At 41.8% G+C, this 13,455-nt stretch overlaps 1 protein-coding gene across 1 annotated transcript; it reads right to left on the reverse strand.

The window, feature by feature from the left end:
- Positions 1-10,676: 10,676 nt before the first annotated feature.
- Positions 10,677-12,943, reverse strand: LOC119414034 (serpin A3-5). The gene is made up of 6 exons (XM_037681145.1): positions 12,868-12,943; positions 11,683-12,307; positions 11,524-11,594; positions 11,226-11,416; positions 10,999-11,143; positions 10,677-10,917 (listed from the first exon to the last, which is right to left on the reverse strand). Exons 1-6 carry the CDS (start codon positions 12,868-12,870, stop codon positions 10,729-10,731), a joined length of 1,224 nt encoding a protein of 407 aa, XP_037537073.1. The 5' UTR covers positions 12,871-12,943; the 3' UTR covers positions 10,677-10,728.
- Between the last annotated feature and the right edge of the window lie 512 nt (positions 12,944-13,455).

Here is a 13,455-nt window from a genome sequence, read left to right on the forward strand (position 1 = left end):
TAAGGACTCCAGAAAGGGTGGATAATCTGAACTGCCGTTTGGTGCATAAGCACAAACGACAGTCAGAACCCGTCCCCCCACACGTAGGCGGAGAGAGGCCACCCTCTCATTCATGGGGGTGAACCCCAATACACAGGCACCAAGTTGGGGGGCAATTAGTACGCCCACGCCTGCTCGGCGCCTCTCACCAGGGGCAACTCCAGAGTGGAAGAGTGTCCAGCCCCTCTCAAGGAAACTGGTTCCAGAGCCCGAGCCATGCGTAGAGGTGAGTCCGACTATTTCTAGCCGGAACCTCTCAGCCTCACACACCAGCTCAGGCTCCTTCCCCACCAGTGAGGTGACATTCCACGTCCCAATAGCCAGCTTCTGTAGCCGAGGATCAGACCGCCAGGGTCCCCGCCCTCGGCCACCACCCATCCCACATTGCACCCGACCCCTTTGGCCCCTCCCACAGGTGGTGAGCCCATGGGAAGGGGGACCCACGTCTCCTCTTCGGGCTGTGCCCGGCCGAGCTCCATGGGTAAAAGCCCGGCCACCAGGCGCTCGCCCACGTGCCCCACCTCCAGGCCTGGCTCCAGAGTGGGGCCCCGGTGACCCACGTCCGGGCAAGGGAACACTAGGTCCATTTGTGTTTTTCATCATAGGGGTGTGTTTGGGCTGCACTTTGTCTGGTCCCTCACCTAGGACCTGTCTGCCATGGGTGACCCTATAGGGGCATAAAGCCCCTGACAGCATAGCTCCTAGGATCATTGGGACACTCAAACCCCTCCACCACGGTAAGGTGGCAGCCCAGGGAGGGGCTGTTACACATATTGGGTTTAAAGCAAACAAGTCCGAATTTAAGGGAATTTAACTCATCCAGATAGATTTTTAAGTGGCGATGAGGACAGATGTATGTTGTTACAGTTTGATGACAGTAGTTAACATACCCATCAGAACTGAAAGTGCAGTCCTCAGCATTCGTGCTGTTGGTAGGACTGCTAAGTATCTGCGAGTGGCGACGGTGTGGCGGAGGCTGTGCCGTTTTCTCCATCTGTCAGCTGTTTGACAGACAGCAACAAACTGTAAATCAGTAATCTCTGAGATTAGCCCGGCCCAGTCTCTGCTCAGAGCAAACAAATCATTGTTGTCTATAACAATACATAAAAAAAAAAAAACATCAAAAAGTGCTATTATTAGGTGAAAACGTAAGATCAATCCACTGAAAACTGAGATGTCTGTGTTCTATATACAGAAAGTGCCTCCCAGATGTCTTCAAATGTAGACAACTCATTTCTATTACATGCTCAATAATCCAGGTAGAAAAATCTAACAAGTCACGTCCTCTGAATGGATAAAAAAAAATTAAAAAAGTTGTTGAAACGTTTCGTCTTTTATCCAAAAGACTTTGTAAGTCTGAGGAGCTGCACTAAACTCAGTCTTATAAATAGTACACTTTCATTGTGTATCAACCAGTTTGTTGCTGAAAGCCCAAAGTAGCTGTGAAAGGAGTACCATCAACCTAACGTCCAATCGTTAGTGTCCTGATAGTTGCTTGCTATTCACAGAGGGCGGAGTGATACTAAGTTTACTAGCAATTAAAAATATATACTATTTTTAGTATTTTTTATCTCTTTATAATGTAGCTGTTTTTGTTTCATTTTTTTTAACATAAATTTTCTTCCATTTATTTTTCAATGTATATGCTTTTTATGATTGTCTACTGTTATCATCTGTGTTCTTTGTTTAGAACAGGTCTCTCTTGTAACTTGGGACCTGAAAGTCCCAGGTTCGATCCCCAGTCATTGCACATGTCGCGGTGTCTCTGAGCAGGACACCTTATCCCCAGTTGCTCCCTGGACGCTTTCAGTAGCTGCCCACTGCTCCACCTGAGTGTATCCCAGGTGCGACGGATTAAATGCAGAGCCAATTTCGCCGTTGTATGGAAACGTACAATGATGACAACTCATAACACATTATTATCATTATTATTATTGTTATTAATAATAATAATGATAATAAAGTCCTCGAGGCTCAATGCGACAAACCTGTATAAATAAAGGTTAAATGAAATAACAGCATTGTAAGAAGGTGACAGGTAGGCCTCCACCCCTGTTCAATGTACTTAATGTAATTTTAATGTAATTAGTGTCATTTGTATTACCTTTTTCTAAACTGATCCAGAGGTAGAAACTATCAGGAAACATCTTTCTTTCAGCGTGAGCTGCAGCCAGAAGCCCTGGCTCTTTAATCAACTGACAGCCAAGGAGTCAAACAATAAACTCAAATTTTACACTCAACAGCTTTTATGTGCAATCACAAGGCAGGCAGGGGTTGGGGGTTATGTGCAGAGTGTGAGTAAAAACATCCTCCGACTTGCACTAATTGTTTCAGCAGTTGTTCTGCTGTGGCTATCACCCAGACTGGCTGAAAACACAACTGAAAACAAGCATTCAAAGTTTCCACTCCGTCCATTTCCTTTAATCAAGCTGCCCTCGCTGTGACTGATTATCGGACCGGGCCGGGGCCTCGTCTCCACCCCCCGTCTATCTGTGCTGACTGCACAGTTCATGTTGAAGCCTGCTATACCATTACAAACACAAGACAGCTGACATTTACATCAACTCTCTGCACCTGATGATTATTATCATTTAATGAGACTGGAGGAGGAAGAGCAGCGTGCATCCAGGGGTGGGAATGGCCCAACAGGGATGGGTTGTGTTTTAATAAGTGTCCCTACAGCCCGGCTGGGTGTGCACTGATGAAACAAGACCAACTGGTTGTGGTTCATGGTCTTCCCATTACACATATACTTCACGGTTTGAAAGAGGAAGCGGGACACTGTTAAAACACAAAAGGTCCAGATGTGAGGCCTCTTGAAACATGTCTCCATGTTGAATGCTGACAATTTGGCCTTTAACGACCCCCAAACAGGCCTGAAGTCAATGTCAACGCCGCGTGTCACTGTGCTGGGTCCTGGAAGGCCAACTGCCTCCAAAAAGAAGCAGCGACTCTAAGAAAATATTTGGACAAATCAGGGCACATACTCTCCATTCAGCTTCATCTAGCTGAAGAATTCAGGATTTTGCAACCACTGCTAAGCTACAGTTAAAATAAGTCTCAGACACAGTTTGAGTCCACGCTCATCATCGGGCCTTTATCTATGAGGGTGTTCTTCAACAGAACTCATAAAAAAATACTGGCGCTGGGTGATGATGGTGACCATGATGTAAACATATGTGTTGGCTGGTGGAACAGTTCCTTATGACAGCAAATATTTACACCCCCCACATGCACCCAGATATGATTTAAGTAAAAAAGGCAGCTGCAAGCCACACCTTCCCCAAACTGCAGCATCTCTTTAATCCACATCTAACCACCACAAACGAACATTTCACATTTGTCCCTCAAACAACAAACTTTCTTAGACATGTAGCCAAAGAACGAACACCCCACATGAATCAGAGCATGCACTGTAGATAGTCCGTCGTTATCCAAAATGTGGCACGTGTTCTGTTTATCTCAAAATATTTGCAGCTATTTCATCATGGCAAATCTTTAATTAATCCATATGTTGTTGAAAAACCTCAAATAACCATTTATCATTATGTGATGTTTCAACTTTAAGTCAGGCAATAGAAGAGAAGCTTAATGTCTGCAACGAATCATGCATTACATTAACATAATTTAAAACAAGCACATGCAGCATTTTTTATTAAGAGTTATATGTGTGCGAGTGCTTATGATAAGCTGAAACACATTTAAATGCAGTCTACTTTGTTCACAACAACAGGCTAAACATTTCCTGTTTATAGGTTCTTTCCGTAATTATGGCGAGAATCTACAGTTCTTCTCAGCCTTTTTCAGATAACTCCCCTAAACTAGATCATATCAGTTCTTGTTCACACAGGACACAAACCTGTTGTATAATTATTTAGGAAATTTGATGCAAGTTCTTGTATTTATTTTTTTAAGCATGGTGTAGAGAATTAGTGTTTCATTCAAATAAAGCACAGAAAGTTGTACATGAGCCAGTTTTTTTTTTTAAATCATATGAAAAATCTGTCACTAATTTAATTTACTGAAGCACTTTGATTGATGAAACAATCTCTTAACTTCAGCGTGGGATTAGAATAATAATTCCAAAGTTTTATTCTGTCTTTCTTAGGGTTTTGCTCAAACTTTTCTGCTTCAACATGTCAAAACATTTAATTACCAAAGCTGCAAACAAACAGATGCAATAAACACTTCAGTGTATAAAACAACTAAACTGACAGCGTTGACAAGGCTTATAAACCAGCGTCTGCGTGCATTGTTTTTAATCTTTTCGGATTGGAGTTGTTTGGTCTTGGACCCACTCACTCTTAAGTTTTTTTTTTCTTTTTCAGAAAAAAGTGTGCAATACTTATTTTGTGCTGAAAACAGAGGTGATAACATTGAACGTTTTTTGAATTTATAACAAAATATCATATGTAAATGCAGTGGCGGCTGGTGGAATTTTCTCCAGGGGAGGCTATAAGTGTGTGGAGTGGAAATATCCATTGTTTCATCAGCCTGGATGGAGACAAAGTCTGTCCTCCTGATTTCTTCATTGATGCACTCTCTCAAAACTGACAGCCCACAATCAAGGAGTTAATTCTGAACAGTCTTAGGTGTTCCCTTAACATGTGGCAGTCTGCAGGTGCTCATGTACAACTTCATCCAGTGATGCTACAAAATCCACCAATCCTCTAAAAACACCTGGATTTTCTGAGCTTTCACTTTCATCATGGCCACACAGGGCAAGTTCAAATGCACCACAGAACTTGACACAGTCTGTTATTTTTGATAGAATATGCCTGTTTTTGTCAACCTCCTCATTGTGCTTACAGAACCCTACCCCGTAGCCTTCATCAAGCTGAGATTAAATGTTTTTTTTCCCCCCAAACATGGCTAGTCGCAGTGCATTTTCCATGTGGATCCCATATTGTTCATGCTTCTTTGCCTTTTCTAAAAAAAAATGCTTTAAATCAGTCATACCTGTCTTAATCCATACTGGGTCAGATCCTGATGTTTGAAAAAGGAGGCAGGGAAAGCAGAATAAAGCATTAGCCTCGCTACATGCAGTTAGCCAAGCCTTGTTGCTAAAGCAGGTACTGGAAAAAGACGGAGTGTACTGTCTCCTTCTGTCTTTGGACTGCTGATTAATTGTGATGTTTGGCCCACCGCAGAAGGAATGATATGCAAATCAAGCTGCATTCAGCTCTGGGCGCAGGAGAGGTGCGCCCCAGATTGGTCCTATCTCTTGTATTTAAGAGGAGCTACTGCGCATGTACAACTTTTAATGAGAGTCTATGGGCAAAGATTTTTGCACCCTAGAGCAGAAATACATCACCAATCAGACAACGGCAATGAAGGAAACAACTTTACTCAGTATTAACTATAAAGTATTTATCTTACCCAACTAAAAAAAATATATACATATATTTCAAAATATATTTTATTATGTCATTTTTATTTAATTTTTTAGGTCTTATTCAAGGTAATGGGGTGAGGCGGCACCCTTGCACCTTCTATTGGCCAGCCACCATTGCCGCAAGCCTAGAGTGTAATACTTGAATTGAGAAAAATGCTTTATCTTCTGTAGATACTTAAACTTCTGTTTTCTTCTAACAAAGTTGTAACTGAGCAGACATGTTTATTTGATCAAAAATAAATGAGTGGACCTCGGATGAGATCGGGGACAAAAGATGAGCCGCCAGTCACACAAAGGAACTTTGTGTGAAAACAGCTCTCAGAAGTATTTTTGCTATTAGGAAACATTGTGACTCCCCTCTGAAGTAAACAGTTCCCAGCTCAAAGAACATTAACAGTTGTCTCAGGAAAAAGGTTATTTTCTGAAAAACAGAACAGAGAAATATGTTAAACATTATATTTCAAATGATTTCATTATAATGATTCAAAACAATCAACATTATTCATGTTCGCATTTGTTATAATCAAATTAAACGAACTTCATTAATGATTTGTTTTTTTGTTCTTAAAAGCTTCGGGAAAATAAAGGTAAACATTAATCAGACTGTAGCTGACTTGAGTTAGTGAATGTGTGAAAAACACCAGACATTCAAGTTAAAGGTAACATTAAAAAAAACAATTCATGGTGTGTCTGGAGGACAACCCAAGGGTCAAGGGTCATAGTTGGGGGAGAGCATCTTCATGCTACAATAGTTAACTTTTGGAATTTGAATGAAGAACTTTAAGTGCAATTCAGCCGGAGTGTCAGGCCATATAACTGCAGGTAGAAGGGATTTTTATGAAATAGCATCAGCTTAAAATGTTTAAACCAGACCTGACATGCTCTGTCGTCAACACCCAAGCACAGTAGTGCCTTATGTAGTAGCAGCTGGCATGGTTTGCCTCCCAAGGAGTTCAGGTGTGATGTACCCGTTTCACACCAAAATGGGGTGGCTTGGACCCGAGAGTCAACAGAGGGTCATTTGAAATCAACAGCAAGTCCAAAATATCACTCTGTACAGATGAGGCTGAGGGTGGCAGACTTGAAACAGGCCTGGCACCTTTGGTTGATGAGTGATGGAGGGCAATAAGCAGTCCCTTGCTGACCTCAAAGCCATCAAGTCTTGCAATGAAGTGTTTTTCTGTAATTATTCATTCTAGTTGGCTTTAACAAAAACTGTGTCTATTCAAACTTTTAATTTGGTCCAGGTGTGAAACAAAGATGGACAATAAACAACACATATCAGGATGAGGAGAAGGCAGACCATTGAACGTGTCTCACTTTTTTATGAGTCTTATCTCCAAGAAGATGCTTTGGGATTCTCAGACTGTTTATAGACTCCCTTCTGACGTGAAGGCTCTTCAGCCCAAGACCTTTGCACCATTGTGTCACTTACAGTGGGTTATTTTCTGGAAAACAAAGCAATGAGACAATTTTTTTTTTAAAGAAATTGCAATAGTTCATGTTACCATGTGAAATGTGATCAATTATTTTCTAGCTTTAAAGAAGTTAAGATGAGGTATTCTAGCACAGTGAATGTGCAGGAAGACATTCAGGTCAAAGCTAGTGATATTCGTTCAGGGAAGTTTTGACAGATGACCTCAAGTTCAGAGGTCATCAGGACCAGTGGCGGCTGTTGGATTTCTGTTCGGGGGGGGGGTTAACTCCAAACTAGACAAGCACGCACGCATGCACGCACGCACACACACACACACACATATATATATGGGTGCTAGACTTCTTAACAAATAGACCACAGTCAGTGAGGATCCACAACTTCTCCTCCACCATAACTCTCAGCACTGGCTCCCCTCAGAGCTGTGTGCTGAGCCCTCTTATGTTCACTCTGCTCATGTATGACTGTGAACCTACCCATCCAGGCTGCCATATTGTAAAGTTTGCAGACGATACAGCGGTGGTTGGATGTATCAAAAACAACGAGTCCAGCTACAGGCAAGAGGTGGAACACCTGGAAAGCTGGTGCAAGAACAACCTCCACATCAGTGTGAAGAAGACGAAGGAGATGGTCGTGGGCTTCAGACAAAACAAACACACCTACCCCCCTCCAGAACATAAGAGGATCTGTGATGGAAGTGGTCTCCAGCTACAAGTACTTGGGCGTGCACCTGAATGACAACCTCAACTGGGGCAACACCACCACCAGCCTGATCAAGAACGCTCATCAGAGACTCTACTTGCTCAGATGGCTGAGACGAGCTGGTCTGGGAAGCTCAGTCCTGACCTCCTTCTACAGGTGTGCAGTGGAGAGCATCTTCTGCAGAAACAAAAGCTTTGCAGAGAGTAGTGAAGGCTGCACAGTAATCTGTCGGAGTCAGCCTCCCCACAATCACAGACATCTACACCTCCAAATGCAGGACGAGGGCCACTTGCGTCATGAAGGACCCCACTCACCCAGCACACACACTTTTTGCCTTGTGCCCCTCAGGAAGGAGGTTGAGGAGCATTAAGTGTAGCACCTCTAGACTGAGGAACAGCTTCTACCCTGAGGCTGTTAGACTCATGAATCTCTAACCAGGACATCCATCCATCCATTTTCTTCCGCTTATCCGGGGTCAGGTCGCGGGGGTAGCAGCCTAAGTAGGGAGGCCCAGACTTCCCTCTCCCCAGCCACTTGGGCCAGCTCTTCCGGGGGAATCCCAAGGCGTTCCCAGGCCAGCCGAGAAACATAGTCCCTCCAGTGTGTCCTGGGTCTTCCTCTGGGCCTCCTTCCGGTGGGACGTGTCCGAAACACCTCACCAGGGAGGCATCCAGAAGGCATCCTAAACAGATGCCCGAGCCACCTCAACTGGCTCCTCTCGACATGGAGAAGCAGCGGCTCTACTCCGAGTCCCTCCCGGATGATCGAGCTTCTCACCCTGTCTCTAAGGGAGAGCCCAGACACCCTGCGGAGAAAACTCATTTCGGCCGCTTGTATCCGAGATCTCATTCTTTCGGTCACAACCCAAAGCTCGTGACCATAGATGAGGGTGGGAACGTAGATCGATCGGTAAATTGAGAGCTTTGCCTTTTGACTCAGCTCTCTTTTCACCATGACAGACCTGTACAGCGCCCGCTTCACTGCAGACGCTGCACCTATCCGCCTATCGATCTCACGCTCCATTTTTCCCTCATTCGTGAACAAGACCCCAAGATACTTGAACTCCTCCACTTGGGGTAGGACCTCCTCCCTGACCCGGAGAGGGCACTCTACCCTTTTCCGGCTCAAGACCATGGCCTCGGATTTGGAGGGACTGATCTTCATCTTCACATCATGCTGCTGATCTGTTTCATGTTGATGTGTTCATTCGTCCTTGTCTGCTCACACCGACTCACGTTCGTGCTGCTGTCCAGCGTATTGTTTTTGTACTACTAGTGCTTAGCACATTTTTAGTTGATGTTTTCTTAGTTCATATCTTAGATCTTATTACCGTTTTTCTTTTACATTTTATACTTTTGTTGGATGTAACTGGGACCCTCTGTACACAATTTTGTTCCACCACATGTACCATATGTTGTGCGTATGACAAATAAAGAAACTCTGGCTCTCCAACTGATATACACTCACATATACACACACATTAAGGCTAAAAGTGGTCAAGAGGTAGATTTCCTACCATAATGTGGTCAGGTGGTATAGCTCGTCATCAATTGTAGAACATTGTTAACAGGGGTGACAATAAAACCTGACCTAAAAGGTCAAAAACATAAATTAGGCACAGTCAAATAAATTAAATTAGTTTTAGCTTAAATTGTTTGTAACAATTATAAAAAAAAACAAATATGTATTCAATAAATGCTATATTTCATAAATGTTTGACTTCATAATTCAATTTAGACACATTTTCAAAATGTTTACTCAAAATCAGTTAGCTTTAAGGATAAAGGAATCAAACGTTCATTTGAAATAATAGCTGTGCAACAGTTTCAAAAAATATGTACCGGTATAATTTAACTCAACGCCAGTACTAAAGACAACCACTACTGCGGTTTGTCAAAAAGTATCAAAAATACCTTAAAATAGTTCAAATAAATTCAACCAAAGATGCCCTATAATTACTAAAGTTATGGCCTTTTATTCGGTTTCCTTATTGAGTAACTATTAGCGTACTAAAATACATGGTTGGGAACATATTGACCAGGGTAAAACGCTAGCCAAGTTAGCTCTATGGAGTCTTGCGGTTATTTTCGCTGCAGCGTTAACACAGCTACAAACACGCTCAACTGTATTCTAAAACAAAACGGCAACTCACCGTCGAGAAGATGATTTTATAGTTTCAAATTTTGCCGATTGTAGATCTCGCCAAACTTGTAACAGCAGAGTCGCACACAGCCACACTGAATGAGCAGCAGCTTGACACAGCAAGGGGTGGCCCAGTCCGGTGTTCCGTCAGGTCTGGACAGAACCACCCTGTCCGAATCCGGACCGAGTGACCTCTGGCTTAAAGCGTACCTGCAGCCAGCCTTGTTTCGTCACTGCAGCATGATCCGTTCCCAGACACACCCCTCCCCCCCAAAAAATAAAATGTTCCAGGACCGCAAACACACGATTGGTACCATTCACGTTCGACCGTGCCCCCGGGCGCAGATATTGGCGCCCAGAATCTCTTGCAAAACTTAAATGTCCAATTTTGAACGATAGTTTAAGATTCTTGCACCCCCAGGGGATGGAAACACATTTTTGAAAAATTAGAAAAAATTTAAGTCTTCATTGTAAAATGTTGTGGTTTTAGTGGGTCGGTGGCGCTCGAGCGCCCTCTGACAATTTGCCACTGATCAGGACTTGTGCTTTGAAAGAGTCTTAAATTTCGTATTGAATGGATTAGTGTTCAACGTACCACACGCACTTCAATTCTTTATTTTAGTTCTATATGAAGCCACAAAAATTCAAATCTAAACATGGTGTCAATTAGTATGCACATGAAAATGTGATGTTTAAAGTTCCACTGTTCCATCCAAGTCATAATTTAACATTGAAACAAACAAAAAAAAATATATAAATTCTTGGATGGGGAACGCATGAGTTGTGGAACAAATATTCTGAACACTAGATTTTTTTTTCCACATTTAGTCATTCCATTTTGGGTCAAGGTTTGTTAGCCGTGGTAGCATTCTTGAAGTCAACCAAAATGGCCAACTAGCAACACAAAGACATGTATACAATAATGACTGCATCTTGTGTGTATGCAAAGACCAGACAATTTTCCTTAGTTTAAATTTTTATTTACAACTGTGCTTGACCACAAAGTTTTTTTTCGTCAGAGGTTTGGGTTGGAAATTTTGCCCATGAAAAGTATGGTCTCTGTACTTCGTTCAACAATCATGAACATGAAAGGACTATTGAACTTTAAATCTTGCTTCAAGCAAGAATCAAAGACGACGTTTCCTGTAGCAGCGGCAGCAGAGGCTCCTTCCTCGTCAACATCCAGGGCAGCTCGGTGCACAACCTAAAAAAAAAAAAAAAAAAGTGAGCTCAAATATGGACAGAAAGAAGGAAGGAAATTTAAACAGTACATTTTCTGTCATACCTCCGATACAGTCAGGTTATGTTCTTTAGAAATACCACTCAGATTTGCATGATCAAACACATCTGTCATTCCCATTTCCTTCAGCACATCATTCAGGGTGTAGGAAGTCTTGATGGAAAACTTGGGAATATAAATGCCACAATCCCTAAATATAAAAACACGACAAGTTTAGTAGACATCGAGTGAGCAAATTACAGAATTTAAAAAAAAAAAGTGTATGCACTTACCTAGACTCCGTCACATTCAACCATTCAGTAACGCGAGTGAGACTGATCATGTTCTCCAGAGTAGTCATATTATCAGGCATCAGCAGCAGCATGGAGAAGGAGTTGCTGAAAGGAAGGTTGAGGACAAATGTGCCGATTTCTTCATCAAAAGTAGAAAAGTGTTTGTCTATTTTCATCATCTGGACTGGAACCTGGAATATAAGTGTAAACATTTATAAACATGCAAATTTTTATATGGAAAAAAAAGAAAAAACTTGTATGTATGCATATTGATATTAAGCATACTGCCATTTCAAACCTTTTTATTTTCATCCACGGTGAATTCATCCAACTTGGTCAGGGCAGGATCAAACCCAATCGGCCACTTTCCTGTATGAAAGGGAGCAGAAACACTTTGTGGTAACCCAGTTAAAAAAAAAAAAAAAAAAAAAAAATTTAATAATCACGAGAACTTTACCTTTGTAGTAAATGTAGTTGAGGAGATACAAGACTGTGCTTGAATTCAGGCCGTCGACCAGTTTGTCGATCCTTCCATTGGTTTTATCTGAAACGTACTTATTGATGGTATTGGCAGCATCTGTGGCTTTGGTGAACTCGACACTGAAGTACTCGGCAAAGTAAAACTGCTTTAAGGCACGCAGAAACTCAGGCTGAGACTTGAACAGGTTGTCTACAAACACAGCAGTACCTGCAGTGATGTCTTCACGTGCCTGTTTGCTTTTAACAATTCTACAAAAGGCTTCGTCTACATCACTTTGGGACAGTTGGAAGTCGTTGAACCCCAGAACATTGAAAATCTGTTGGTGGGTCTCTTCTCGTGCCCCAACAGACAAAGCAGCCAAGGCCAAAGATACACAAATAGGAGAGAAGAAGATGTTTTGGCCTTGAGAGTCAGAGGGCTCTGATAATTCCCTGTACAGACGGAAGGCAAACTCATTGTTGGCTGATATCACCATTGTCAATCCATCGTTGAAGCGGTCCACTGTAGTGTCTTGGACATGGCATGGATCATGAGCACCTCTTCCCACACAGACCACTGCTGACAAGATCCAGAGAACCACAGTTGCACAAATCATGATGAGCTGAGAGAAAAATGCAATGTTTGAGTTACATCACTTGTCACAGCAATAATTGTAAAATCCTTGATGCATTCTCTTTGTAAGAACTAAACAGACATGGTGTTTTGTCATATTTGCAGGCTTTATATGTAAATGAGAATGTCAAGCTTTTAAGAGCGCACAAAAAAAAAAAAAAAAAAAAAAAAAAAAAAACACCTTGATCATAGAGTTCCTTGAGTTTTCAAAATTGCTGGGTTACACAGCAGCGATTTTATAATTTAAAATTTGATCTGTCTGGTTTGATTAGATCAGAACTATATATTGTATGCAGTCCTTTGACACACCCAGTTAATGAACAACATGCACATCACAAAACATGAATACAAAATAAAATAACAAAAAAAAAAAAAGACTGTTACAATGAGATGACAGTTTAAATCTATTCAAGTTTTGCATGTGTAGGTAAGGTGCCTGAATTATTTAAACTCTCTTGGCTTATTAAAGTTTAAAAAAAAAAAAAAAAAAAATCCTTCTCTCATATCCATAAAAACACAAACATTTTACAATAAAGCACAACTTCTTACCATAAACCAAACAAAATGTGGAGCTGATGAACAGATGAGCAAACAAGACCCTATTTATAAAAACACTCAGTAACTCAGCCAACCAGACACAGGTGAAAATTATCAAGACAATCAAAGGCAGAACTGGGGCCATGAAACAGGAATCGGATTCCACTCATTGGGATTACAGAGCAAGGGGAATTGTTGTTCTTTGTCCTTTGCTCGCAAGGATCTTTAGCAATACAAGCTACTGGCGGTGAGACATAATCTGAATTGTGAATGAACCTGAATGAGTAGTAGTAACGGGTTATCTGAGGAGGAAGAAATGAACTGGACACCTGAAAATGTAAGAAAAAAAAGTAGAAGGGGAAACAGGGCGGACATTCAAGTGATGGGAAATAGGAGAGCATTAGAATGTGATGATTGACAATCACCAGATGTTAGAAAGAGGGTGAATTTAAAGCAAGTTTAAAGAAGGGAATGATACAGTGGCAGCTGGCCAATAGAAGGCGCTTGGGTGCCGCCCCACCACTCACCACTCATCACATTACCTTGAATAGAACATAAAAAATTAAATAAAAATGAAATAATAAAATTAAAATTTTCTAA

The sequence above is a fragment of the Nematolebias whitei genome, chromosome 8, assembly GCF_014905685.2.
Source record: "Nematolebias whitei isolate Nwh7 chromosome 8, NemWhi1, whole genome shotgun sequence".
In the NCBI taxonomy this organism is placed as follows: domain Eukaryota; kingdom Metazoa; phylum Chordata; class Actinopteri; order Cyprinodontiformes; family Rivulidae; genus Nematolebias; species Nematolebias whitei.